A 12,018-nucleotide genomic window follows, 5' to 3' on the forward strand; every position below is an offset into this window, starting at 1 on the left:
ACCAGTTCTTCGTAAACCCTTGTATTATATCGAAGACTGCCGAAACAGTTGTCCAAGCAAATGGCTTTCCCACAAAGAATCAGCCATAGAAGAAGATTCTATCTGCAGAGCATTGTCCATGATTCTGGGATATTTCACCAAGCGAGATGTGCAGAACTCAAAATGGATGAGGTGATGAAAAATCTTTTTATGATGTTATGACTGGCAATCTTCCAACCCTAGTTACTGTTCTTCGAAAGTTCCATTTCCCACACGTCCCGATCCGAATCTGATGAAAGAATTCAGTAGTTAAAGTAAGTTCACGCATGAGAGGACGAGAATTACCAAGAACAGGGTATGCCATTGTATACGTCTGCAATGTCGCCGAGCACATTTTTGACAGCAGCATCTGCTCTAGTGAATAGTATTGCTAACATGATAATTGTTACTTAGCGAAATTAAGGGTGTACATGGCAACATTTCTACCGTAGAAATCAACTTCTGCTTCTTAGCAATAGTTATTTTTTCTACTTCTGAAGAGAAGTAATTTTTTTTTTACTTTTTTGAGGGTCTCCAAAATTACTTATGAAGCAAAGAAAATGCTTTAGAAGTTACGTTATAAAATGAATTTCTATTTCAAAATTGTTGTCATGCGCGCCTTAATAAAGATTTCATTCGAAGTTATCCTGCAAAGTAATTTTTTAAAGTGCCAATTACCTCTTAGGATTTTCTTTCCATTTTTTTTTTTATGGTTGTTGGGATTCAACAGATCCTTTGATGTGAGTTAGCTTACTCTCATTTCTAGTTTCCTGCTTTTTTATAAATAAGAAAAATATTTGTAACCAATTTTTATAACAATATCTCGGCTTAGAGATATATGTATCTTATCTTGTCCAGAGGTTCAAACGAAGAAGACCAGGTAAAGTACTAGTAGAATCGGTGATCACTCTTCTCATTTGGGATGAGGGAGGTGGGGAGTTCGAAATCCCCACCTTCGAGAGTAAGGGAGAGAAAAAGTGGGGTGGGAATGTGTGAGGAGGGAATAGAGTTTCGCAACCTGCACATGACACATAGCGGACGTAATGTGGCTTGTATAGTATAATATGATAGTATAGAACCAGAAAAAAAAAAAAAGTACGGGGTAGAATTAAAAAAAAATGATTCCAAAAATTTTCTGAAATTGCACTGTGTTTTTTTTTTTTCTAATTTCGAATTTATACTTTGCTTAGAAGTAAGAAGAAGTATCAATCCATTTATTTCGATAGTAGCTTTAACGTCAAAATGCGCGATGCATGCCCATGGTAAAAGTAACGGTATTAACATATATGAGGAAATGCAAATTCATTTGGGGTGGGGTTTAAAATGTAACTTTTTAAAGTTCGGGATTTATTGTGCATCAATGCCTAAGTTAGTGGGGAACAAATTGAAATTTTCCTAAAGGTGTAAGTCGACTTACTTCAGAAATATGTACCAAAGGTTGTCGGAACTGTCCTGGAAATGTTACTTGGAGCATCTGCAAAGGTTGCCTATAAGTTATCTTTGCTGCGATCTGCGCTGATCGACTCGGATTTTGCGCACTGAAATCGTCTAGCGTATGATCTCGTTTCATCACCTTTTACGGGGGCTCTCCAAGTTCAATTCAAGAAGACGGCTCTCGACCTCTTGCGCTCTCGGTCACAGCACCCACTTCGGCGATGCGTCCTCCGTGTCTTACCTCCACGCTCAATCTCGATGGCAACCTGATTCACCGAGCTCAACCCAAGCCCACGCCAAAATGGTAGCGGCCCTCTTGACCGAATGCGGTCACAAGCAAGGATTGAGCCAGATACACGCCCATGTGATCCGCTCTGGCTTATTGGATGCGAATCCTGTCGCGTTTCACTGGAACAACATCATACGAGCCTACACGAGGCTAGACGCCCCAAGAAAGGCGTTGCTTGTTTACGCATTCATGGCGAGAGCAGGCGTTTCGCCAGATTCTTACACTCTTCCGATTGTTTTGAAGGCACTATGCCAATCTTTTGATTTTGAAGCTGGTAGGCAGATCCATGGTGTCGCCGTGAAACATGGGTTGGAGTGTAATGAGTTCTGTGAGAGTGGTTTCATCAGCTTGTACTCCAAAGCAGGAGATTTCGGTGATGCGCGCAAGGTGTTTGATGAAAATGCTGACAGAAAGTTGGGTTCTTGGAATGCCATGATAGCAGGTCTTGCCCAAGGTGGGCGCTCGACGGAAGCTGTCGACCTGTTCATAGAAATGCGGAGAAGTGGTTTCGTGTTGGATGATGTGACTTTGGTCAGTGTAACATCAGCTTGTGGAAGCATTGGGGACCTAGATTTGGCACTTCAGTTGCACAAATATGTTTTTCAGGCTAAAAATAGCGAGAAAGGTGATATTTTGATGTTCAACTCCCTTATTGACCTGTATGGTAAATGCGGTCGAATGGACTTAGCATACAAAGTTTTTCTCGAGATGGAGGGAAGAAATGTTTCGTCCTGGACTTCTATTATCGTGGGTTATGCAATGCATGGGCTGGTAAGTGATGCTCTCGAATGCTTTCGTTGCATGAGAGAGGCTGGCGTGACACCTAATTTTGTGACCTTTGTTGGAGTACTTGGTGCTTGTGTGCATGGAGGGATGGTGCAAGAGGGAAAATGTTATTTCGATATGATGCAGAAATTTTATGGAATAAGGCCTCGTTTACAGCATTATGGTTGCATGGTCGATCTGTTTGGAAGAGCTGGAATGCTTGATGAGGCTAAAGAAATGGTGGAAGGGATGCCAATGAAGGCGAATTCGATTATCTATGGATGTCTGTTGGGTGCTTGTGAGAAGCATGAAAATGTGGAAATTGGCGAATGGGTGGCTAAGCATTTGCAAGAGTTGGAACCGTGGAATGACGGGGTTTATGTGGTACTGTCTAATATCTATGGCAGCAAAGGTATGTGGAAAGAAGTGGAGGAAATGAGAGTGGTGATGAAGCAGAGAAGACTCCCTAAGCTTCCAGGTTATAGCTTGGGAACAAATTCAGAATGATATCTGATAGACTGAAGTCATCAGCATTCATAGCTATGTGAATAGTTGTTAGTTTAAGGCAGCCTGGAATTATCAAATTTTAGTTCTCAAAATCTTCACAAGTGTCTTAATCTTCTTTGGAAACCCATAGTGATGAAAGTTTTAGTACGGTTTGGAGGGAAATCTCTTTTTGCCCATTTATTGCAACAGCCAACATTATGATATTGGCTAGCTGATTTTAGCCTAACTTAATAAGAAGGAAAAACAGATTCATGGGCACATCTTGTTGAGGTACTGTATCAAAAAAGATTGATTGGTTCTTTTGGATTTTCTCTTCCTGGGAAAAGCATAAGATAAGTTGTTCACGTCGGATAAGAAGCTATGAAGGGACAGTGCATTGATGCTTCAGCGTAATGGCATTCACAGTGCTAATAGCATGTGAGCTGCTTCATAGAAGTTGGAGACTGGAAATCTGATGAATTTACTGGAGAAAAGCGGCAAGGTTTCATATTGCAGGTTGCTCATAGTCTCAATCTGCTCTAGAGGACATTCTTTTTGTCTCTTCTGGATTAACTGCTTCAATTATTTTATTCGCATTCGTTTCAGATTAATCAATAGCAACTCAACTTTGACGTCCGTTCTTACTTGATTTCAGAATCGTTTGATGGATTTGCTCACTATTATGGCTTTCAAGCTGCACTTAACTCACAATGTTGCCTCTTTCTTGCTATGGAAAGAGCAAAGGAGAAGAGGGGGACATCACTGACTTGTTGATTAACTGAGAATGCTTGAGTGAAGCACTTTTTCCAGATTCTTGCTCCACAGGATCTGGACACAATGCACTATCCAACATCTCTTAAAAAAATATCACTGACTTGTTGATTACTATGGTTTTACATTGAAGTGTCCAACATCTCTTAAAATCAATAAGTCAATAACTATTGACATGAATAATCATATATTAATTTCCATGATTTTTGAAAGCACGGAAGATCATAAAGTTTACTTTTCAATTTTGAAAAAAAAAAGATTAAGTATTTTCGTATGTCTGTATCTAACGCCTCAAAAAAATGGTATACACCATTGAAATGGCATCCATGTTTATAAAGGAAAAACACACAACCGAATTTCAGATGAAACTTTTCTTTGTAGCATGTACATAACTCGTTTAGAAGTTCCCATTTATAAATGGGTCTTTACGATGCCAAATTTCGTTTATACGTTGGCAATCCACAATCCTCATCGTCATCGTATATCGATTGGCACTCCTGACTCGGTTTATTTTTTCCCTCTTGACCCTTCATTTCAATTTCTTGAATCTCCTTCTCCTTGTCAAATTAAAAATTGCTTTAACCGGTAAATAATGTTATTTATGTATTAGTTTCCCATAGCAGAAAGTGTTATACCACGGTGCCACTATCATATTAGCAATGTCCTTGACCAAAGATTTGTTACGCATAAAAACAGATAATGTAACTTAACGGATCACATTTCACCGCCATTTTCTCACTATTTAAACACTCTTCGCTCCGCTTCTTCACATCCCTCCGTCACTCCGTTTCAGTCAACCGCTCTCTCCTTACCCCATCCACTCTCTCACGCTCTCGTCTCAGTCTCTCCTCCGGTCTTCTTATGATAGTCATGGCGAAGCAAGCAAGACCCCTTAGAGTCTTGACTCTCCCGTCTAAGATTTTAGTTGGAACTTGTATCGTTTCGACCTTCTCCTTCTTATTCCCTTCGACACTGGTAATGTTCATCCATACCGATTTTCTCTTCAGGGTATTTATTCATTGGATTGACGATGGGGGCCAAAAGAATCAAGTGCCACTTCGTGGTTATCATCGTCGTTGGGCGACAAGTACAAGATCATGATAGGGCCATGCTTCCTGTAATCATCTGTTTCCTTTCGCATACTATTTTACAGTCTCATCCAATGATCTGTGAAATATTGTGTGGACATGGTATTTTACCATGAATATTTCTTGTTCATAACTTTTCAGTCTAGACCTGGTTCAAGAAAACGTTTTTCACGAGAGACTCTTGGCAATGCTACCTTTTTTATGATGGGTGAGGAAACATCGTGATGCTTTTCTTTTCCTTCATCTGCTCAGTCTATCATCTCTTTTTCTCCTTAAGAAAGTGGTCGCGTGTTGATCTGATTCTTATAGGTATAATCGAAAGGTTTGTCAAAGAGGTCAACATTTGTTGGTGTGATGATTGAATCAAGAGGGCCTTACTGAAGATGCTATCAAAAATGTGCTCGGCGACATTGCAGATGTAAACAATGGTATGCCTTCTTGTTGGCTATTCTCGTCTCTAATGTGTGAACTTACTTTAACTACTGGATTCTTTGGCTTTTTACGGATTTCTCCGGATCTCGTCTGATTCGGCTCTGGACGTGTGGAAATGGGATTTTCGAAGAACGGTAACTAGAGTAGGAAGATTGCCGGTTATACATTATAAAAAGATTCTTCATCTGCTCATTCATTCGAGTCCTGCAAGTCTCACTTGGGAAAATATTCCAAATTTTTGTACAATGCTTTGCAGGTACAATCTTCTTATATGTCTTATTCTGTATGGACCACTATTATAATGTCTTGCATAAGGCACTAAGACTTGTTGATTTGTTTAGACCTGTTTACAAAAATGAATTGATTTGGCCCAAGTTGGTTGCATCTGCATGCAAATGAATGTTTGGAGCGAACAATAGCGCTGTGATTCCCAGACAGTTGTTGTAATCTGATCATGTGGAACAAGCACATCGTATTGCTGTTCTAGACTGTTGATAGGATCATTTAAGCATTACGAGAGTTATTGTGCAAGTTCTGCCAGAAGTCAAGGTGGGTTTGAACTATTTTTGCTTTTCAAGGTGTCTCGTTCCCAAATGCACAGCGAGCCACTGAACCAGACGGACAGCTAGTGAGGTACCCGGTACTCGACTCAGCCGTAGGCTGCCAAACGGGCGGTTCCGAATAGTCCTGCTGTTGCGGAGGACCAACGAAGAAGAACTAATCCTAAAACAGCATGAACTGAAGTCAATCTTAGGTTTTTATGAAGGAGATCAGATCAAATCACGACCGGATGCCTTGTCCTATGGGAGTGATCATATTGACCAGACAGGCTGTGGAAAGGATTTACCCCAAGTAAACTGGTTTTGAAGCTGCAAATGGCTGGTAAAATGGCTTGCTACTGTCCATTGAGAAGACAATTCACTTGTACAGGCTATGAATTCAAAGTTGTGCCGGAGTATTTGGCTCCTCATTTACCAAATTGTACATCCCTTTTTTTTGAGATAGTGGATTTAAACTCCCGGCGAGGTTCGGGGAGTGGACGTAAGCACCCAGTTTGGGCCGAACCACTATAAATTGATGGAGCAAATTCTCTTTCCTTGCTCCTTGTATTTGATTTACTTTCGCTTGTTTATATACTTTGGCTTTGTCCAGTTCCTCACTAAAACATCTCTAGTCTAGTCCTTCTAGTATTTCTTGGGAGAAAAGTCCTGAGTTTTTGCGAGGCGGACAATGCTTACGTTAGCTTAGCTGTTCAATAATGGGTTGCCCTCGTCAGTGGCATGAAGCTGAAGGACAAGTCAGTGGCTTGTTCCCCAATTTTAATATGCAAGGATGTGTTTGTTTCATGAAATATTTTATTTTATTTTTATAATTTTCGACAATGAAAATATTTTCGTTAACTAATTTTTCTAAGCGGTCTTAAGAATCATTTTTTCAGAAAATATTTTTCGTATCTTAATTTTTTGTGAAACAAAGGTACCCTAATTGGTGGAATATTATTAATAGATCCTCAATTAGTTTTTTTTTTTTTTTTTTGGCTGATTCTATACAATTATATTCTATTATACAAGCCATACTATGTACGCTATGTGCCATGTGCAAATTACGAAATCTTGCTCCCTACTCACGCGTCCCCACCCCACTTCCCTCAAGGGTGGGGATTCGAACCCCCCACCTCTCTCTTCCCAAATGGGAAGAGAGCCACTCAAGCAATACCACAGTGGTTGATCCTCAATTAATTTAAAGGTTGTGATTGTTTCTCGAAAAATGAGAAACTTGTAAACTATTTTCCTAAGAATGATCGCTTATACTTCTTAAACCCATTAGTCGCTGTCTTTATTGTTAATAACATCTTATGTCTAAGAATTTTCATGAAATAATAAGAATACTTTTCATTCGTTCATTCTTGTAAGCGACAAAATAGATCATTTAGAAAAAAAAATCCTAAAATTCTTACTTGTATTTTATCTTTTTCCAGTTACATAGAATTTGATGGGAAGGACCAATTGGGCTTTCGGAAGCCCAATAAGAAAAAGGGGCTCACCGGCCCAATGCTTGTTCCACGCAACGATTACGCCAACTGAACACAAAAAAAAGGGAAAAAGGAAAAAACCAAAGCCGAAACAAACGAAAGAAGATTCCTCTTCCCTCGTCGAAGTCTCTCAATCGATCATCGCAAGGCATGGAGGAAAGCCAGACCATATCGACGTCGGACGCCGACGATCCGGCGGCGGCGGAGCACGAGGGGCCCGTGGCGGTCCTCGACCTCACGAGCAGCCAGCTCCACGATCTCAGCTCGGTCGAGCTCCCTCCGACTCTGACCGAATTGGACTTGACCGCGAACCGCCTCACGAGCCTCGACCCGCGAATCGGGCAGCTGTCTAACCTGAGAAAGCTCTCGTTTCGCCAGAATCTGATCGACGACGATGCCGCCGTGGCTATCTCTGGCTGGGAGGCATTGTCCGGCCTCGAGGTATTCGGTTCTTTTCTTTTCGGGAATCTTAAAGGTTGTGGTTTATACCTATACAATAAGGTATTTTGGCCGGTTGATTAAGTGAATGCCTGCTTATTTGCTCTTGCTGTTCGGTGAAGATTGATTTTTTATGAAATGGCGTCTGTACTGAGAAAATGTATGTTAAAACAGTAGTGGAGGGTAGGCGAAGAATTTTTAATGGGCGCTGGTTCACCGCCTTGACATAACATTGGAAGGAAAACGAATAGGTAGATCATTCATTGAACTTGATCCTTTTCGGTGCTTTGGTGCGACTGATTTTATATAGGCGTCGCATTTTCCAATAGAGTACGTAGTGCTTAGGTTGGAGCTAAGTGCATGAGGTGAAACTAAGAGAAGAACTTATGGCAGAACTCTTGACAGAATGGCGCAGAAAGGTGGAAAGTGGGGAGGAAAGTGATTCTGGTTGGGGACAGGGAGTTCCTCTAGCTGACCTTGGGAAAGAAACTAGAAAAAGAAAAAGAAAAGTTTTGTATCTTGTTTGCAATTACACAGTGGTAGCTGTTGTATAGTTCTTATTATGCAGACTTTGTGGACATTTGCTGTGTTGATGTGAAATCCATATTCTTTTTCTTCCTTGGACTGATTAAGAAAAAGCTGGAAGATTTGCATCACATGTAGGTTTCACTGCTTTTGGTTCTTTGGAGTAACAAGTAGTTTTTATTCTGCAGGAACTAGTGCTTAGGGATAACAAATTAACAAAGATACCTGATGCCAGCATATTCAGGAGGCTTTTGGTTTTTGATGTCGCCTTCAATGAGATTCCCTCATTGAGCGGGTTGTCCAAGGTCTCCAGCACTCTCAAGGAGCTCTATGTATCGAAGAATGAAGTACCGAAAATAGAGGAGATTGATCACTTTGCTGACCTTCAGATTCTTGAACTCGGTTCTAACAGATTGAGGGTGATTGTTCTTACCTTTAGAGAAAACCAATTGTTGGGAATAAATATTTAAGCGATCTTAGTTACAAACCTCAATTTTGGTACATCAAGATCATGCACCTTGTGTTATTAACAGATGTCTTTGTCCCCAGCACGGATACAAGTTATGGTTGTATACACTGAATAAGGGTGTAGCAGTCGGCATTGAAGACGCAATGGTCTATTTGAACTCTCTTTAGTAGTTTTTTGGTCATGAGATGTGAACCTTCTGTTTCAGGTAATGGAGAACTTGCAAAATTTCGTTAACTTACAAGAGTTGTGGCTGGGAAGGAATCGTATCAAAGCAGTCAGTTTATGTGGGCTGACATGCATCAAGAAGATTAGCTTGCAAAGCAATCGTTTGACCTCTATGGCAGGATTCGAGGTACAACATGGCCTGTTGTTTGGTCCTCAAGCTGAGCATTTCTGCAATGATATTGCAGTAATTTCATACACTATCAATGAAATTTGGGTAATGATGAGGACAAAATTTGTAGGGATGCATTGCTCTTGAGGAATTGTACTTGAGCCACAATGGCATTGAAAAAATGGAAGGCTTGTCAACTTTGGTCAATCTTCGTGTATTAGATCTGTCGTCAAATAAACTGAAGTCTATTGATGACATTCAGAGTCTTACACGGTATCTACGTTTCTTAAGATTTTCCTTCGATCACATTTTCATGTAATTGAAGATGTACTTTTATTTCCTGATTTGACTGTTGATTGGAGCTTAGACTTTTCTTCTGATTGGTGCGTTGGTTGCATGTTTGTATTTCTTTTGATCATCACTTGCAGGTTAGAAGATTTATGGCTTAATGACAATCAGATAGAATCACTTGAAGGTATTGCTGGGGCTGTTGCCGGTTCAAGAGAGAAACTTACCACTCTCTATCTTGAGAACAATCCATGTGTATGTTATCTGCAACTTGAGTAATTGATTCAGTTTGTTCAAGATTTCTTTATCTTGCTGTGCTATCATATCCATAAAAGGATGTATTTCAGAGTAATTTTCTTATGTTGGTCACATCCCCCTTTGGGTTGATGTTTCATGATTCTGCAATATGTCGTACTCTTTTGTTTTTGTGGATGACATGTCATGCACTCAAATTGAACCAGTCATAGTGAGCACCATACCTTTAGACTGCTTAGGGAATTTATCCCTAATATACTTAAAATTTGTAAAGATTCAAGAATTACAGATTAGCAAAAGCAATACTGCTATTTTCCCACTGAAAATGCTTACATGGCTCGTTCTTCCTATGTTATTGGTATTGCTGCAATTTCCATGGTCATTACGATATGGATGGGATACCATATTATAACATTCTGGATTAACTCACTGAGATATTTTCTGCTTTGGCCCGTCCCATACCGAGCCTCGTGGTTTTGTCCTTCGGCGTGTTGCTTATGACTCCTGATCTTGCTCAGTTTCTTGTTCAATGGTTGATCTAAACCTGTCCACGCATGGCTTTATAATTGTCAGGTGTCTCACATGAAAATCTTATAATATACTGCAAGGCATTGGACATATTCATTTGGAACCGCTGGAAATCTTCTGAGGGTAACATTTGGCAATTTTTAAGTCAGTTGCTTTTAACAGAGACAGTCTAGAACATAGGATAAGATAAGAAATGAAGATATTCGACGAAAAGTTGGAATAGTACCGGTGATAGAAAAGCTGAGAGAACATAGATTGAGATGGTTTGGGCATATTCTTCGAAGATCCGTAGATACTCCGGTAAAAACAGAAGTTTATTATCGAGAGCATGATATGAAGAAAAAAAGAGGTCAACCGAAACTTACATGGGGAAAAGTAATAAAACAAGATTTAATGAAGTGGGAAATAGATTGGCGTACGGTTTGTCTTAGGACGGAAAAAAGTTATTAGGCAGAATTCCTATATTCCAGACTATCCTTTTTAGTCCTTTTTCATATATATATATATATATATATATATATATATATATATATTATTTCTTTTTCCTGCTTTGCTTGTATTTTATTTATTTTTGGGTTCATCGACCGCCAACCCCAATTAGTTTGGGATAAAAGTGATGTTGATGTTGATGTGTTGCTTTTAACAGAGATAGAAAGGTGGATTAGTGACTAATTTTTCGGTTTTGGTTGCGCCGTAGTTGACTATATGTTCAATATCTGAGCTTCCACATCTCTAATCCTACCTGCTCCTTCTTTTTCAGGTGAAATCTCCAAACTACTTCACCACATTGAAGCAAATCTTCCCCAACGTTGAGCAAATTGATTCGAAAATATTTGCTTAGTGATCCTCAGTTTCTCATAGATGAGAAGATTTGCAACTTTTGTGCGAGCAATGTTTCCAAGGCCCTTGATCGTACAAAGCATATCCTCGGTTTTCATTGGCATTGCCATTTGCTGCGATGTTAATGGGGCCCTTAGCAGACTGATTCAGTTTCCTGCTGAGCAATGCTTCCTGACCCTAAGCATGGCGAGATTCCTGCTTTCATCACAGGTGGAAAGCTTCAGATATTTTTGTCAATTTTCTTTATCTGTTCCAAGAAAAAATTTATGGGTTCCAGTTCCTTGCTGCTGCCTTTTCCTATCTCTAAGCCAAACCCTCTACCCTTGGTTGTGTGCCAAAATTTTAATGCAAGACGATGGACATGGGATACTTATGTTGGTTGAATGTGTATTTAAAGCGACTTTCTTCCGAGTTTTGAGGACGGCGTTCAAATGATGATACTAAGTTTTTCTTTGTAAAATGGACACCGGTGACTCATCTTCACCCGATTCCAGAATTTATGCTTTTCCTATTTCCTAATGCTTTTTGCATATGCCTATCACTCCATCCGAATGATATCTGATGAGATATGTAAAGGTTAATAGAAATTTTCTTTCTCGGGGATTTCCCCAATCATCTGTAGACAATTTACTCTCATCTTAATTTACCTTCTCAGATAGTTTATCTTTGGGGCAAAAAATAATGGTCGCTTTAGTTAGTTTGACAATTTTGTCTCAAGTAACCTGGCAGAGCTGCCTTCACGTCAAGATCACAACTAGGGGTGTCGAAACTGAACTGCATACCCGAACCGACTCAACCGACCCAACCCGAAATTTTCCAGTCTTTTGGTTCAGGTCTCGCAACTAGATGTTCAAGCCAAAAGGCCTAGCACGAATAATGAAATTTGAAACCCGACATTTCAAGCCTACCAATTACCCATGTTGTCAACTCTCAACAACTATAAATCGGTAAGCATAGAAACCTGAATTCCAGCCATGTCAGGTGACTACAGATTGCTTTGACCTTCGACCAGGAGTGACTACAGCA

The 12,018-nt window shown here is 39.9% G+C and overlaps 2 protein-coding genes across 2 annotated transcripts; both read left to right on the forward strand.

Annotated features, from left to right (window-relative positions):
* The first annotated feature begins 1,443 nt into the window (after nucleotides 1–1,443).
* Nucleotides 1,444–3,160, forward strand: LOC115749218 (pentatricopeptide repeat-containing protein At1g77170, mitochondrial). Its single transcript, XM_030685947.2, has one exon. It carries the CDS (start codon nucleotides 1,574–1,576, stop codon nucleotides 3,011–3,013), a length of 1,440 nt encoding a protein of 479 aa, XP_030541807.2. The 5' UTR covers nucleotides 1,444–1,573; the 3' UTR covers nucleotides 3,014–3,160.
* A 4,235-nt stretch (nucleotides 3,161–7,395) lies between these two features.
* LOC115749198 (protein phosphatase 1 regulatory inhibitor subunit PPP1R7 homolog) lies at nucleotides 7,396–11,406 on the forward strand. Its single transcript, XM_030685922.2, has 6 exons — nucleotides 7,396–7,756; nucleotides 8,467–8,697; nucleotides 8,953–9,099; nucleotides 9,212–9,354; nucleotides 9,510–9,624; nucleotides 10,913–11,406. Exons 1-6 carry the CDS (start codon nucleotides 7,466–7,468, stop codon nucleotides 10,991–10,993), a joined length of 1,008 nt encoding a protein of 335 aa, XP_030541782.2. The 5' UTR covers nucleotides 7,396–7,465; the 3' UTR covers nucleotides 10,994–11,406.
* The last annotated feature ends 612 nt before the right edge of the window (nucleotides 11,407–12,018 follow it).

This window comes from Rhodamnia argentea, chromosome 4, assembly GCF_020921035.1.
Source record: "Rhodamnia argentea isolate NSW1041297 chromosome 4, ASM2092103v1, whole genome shotgun sequence".
Classification (NCBI taxonomy): Eukaryota; Viridiplantae; Streptophyta; class Magnoliopsida; order Myrtales; family Myrtaceae; genus Rhodamnia; species Rhodamnia argentea.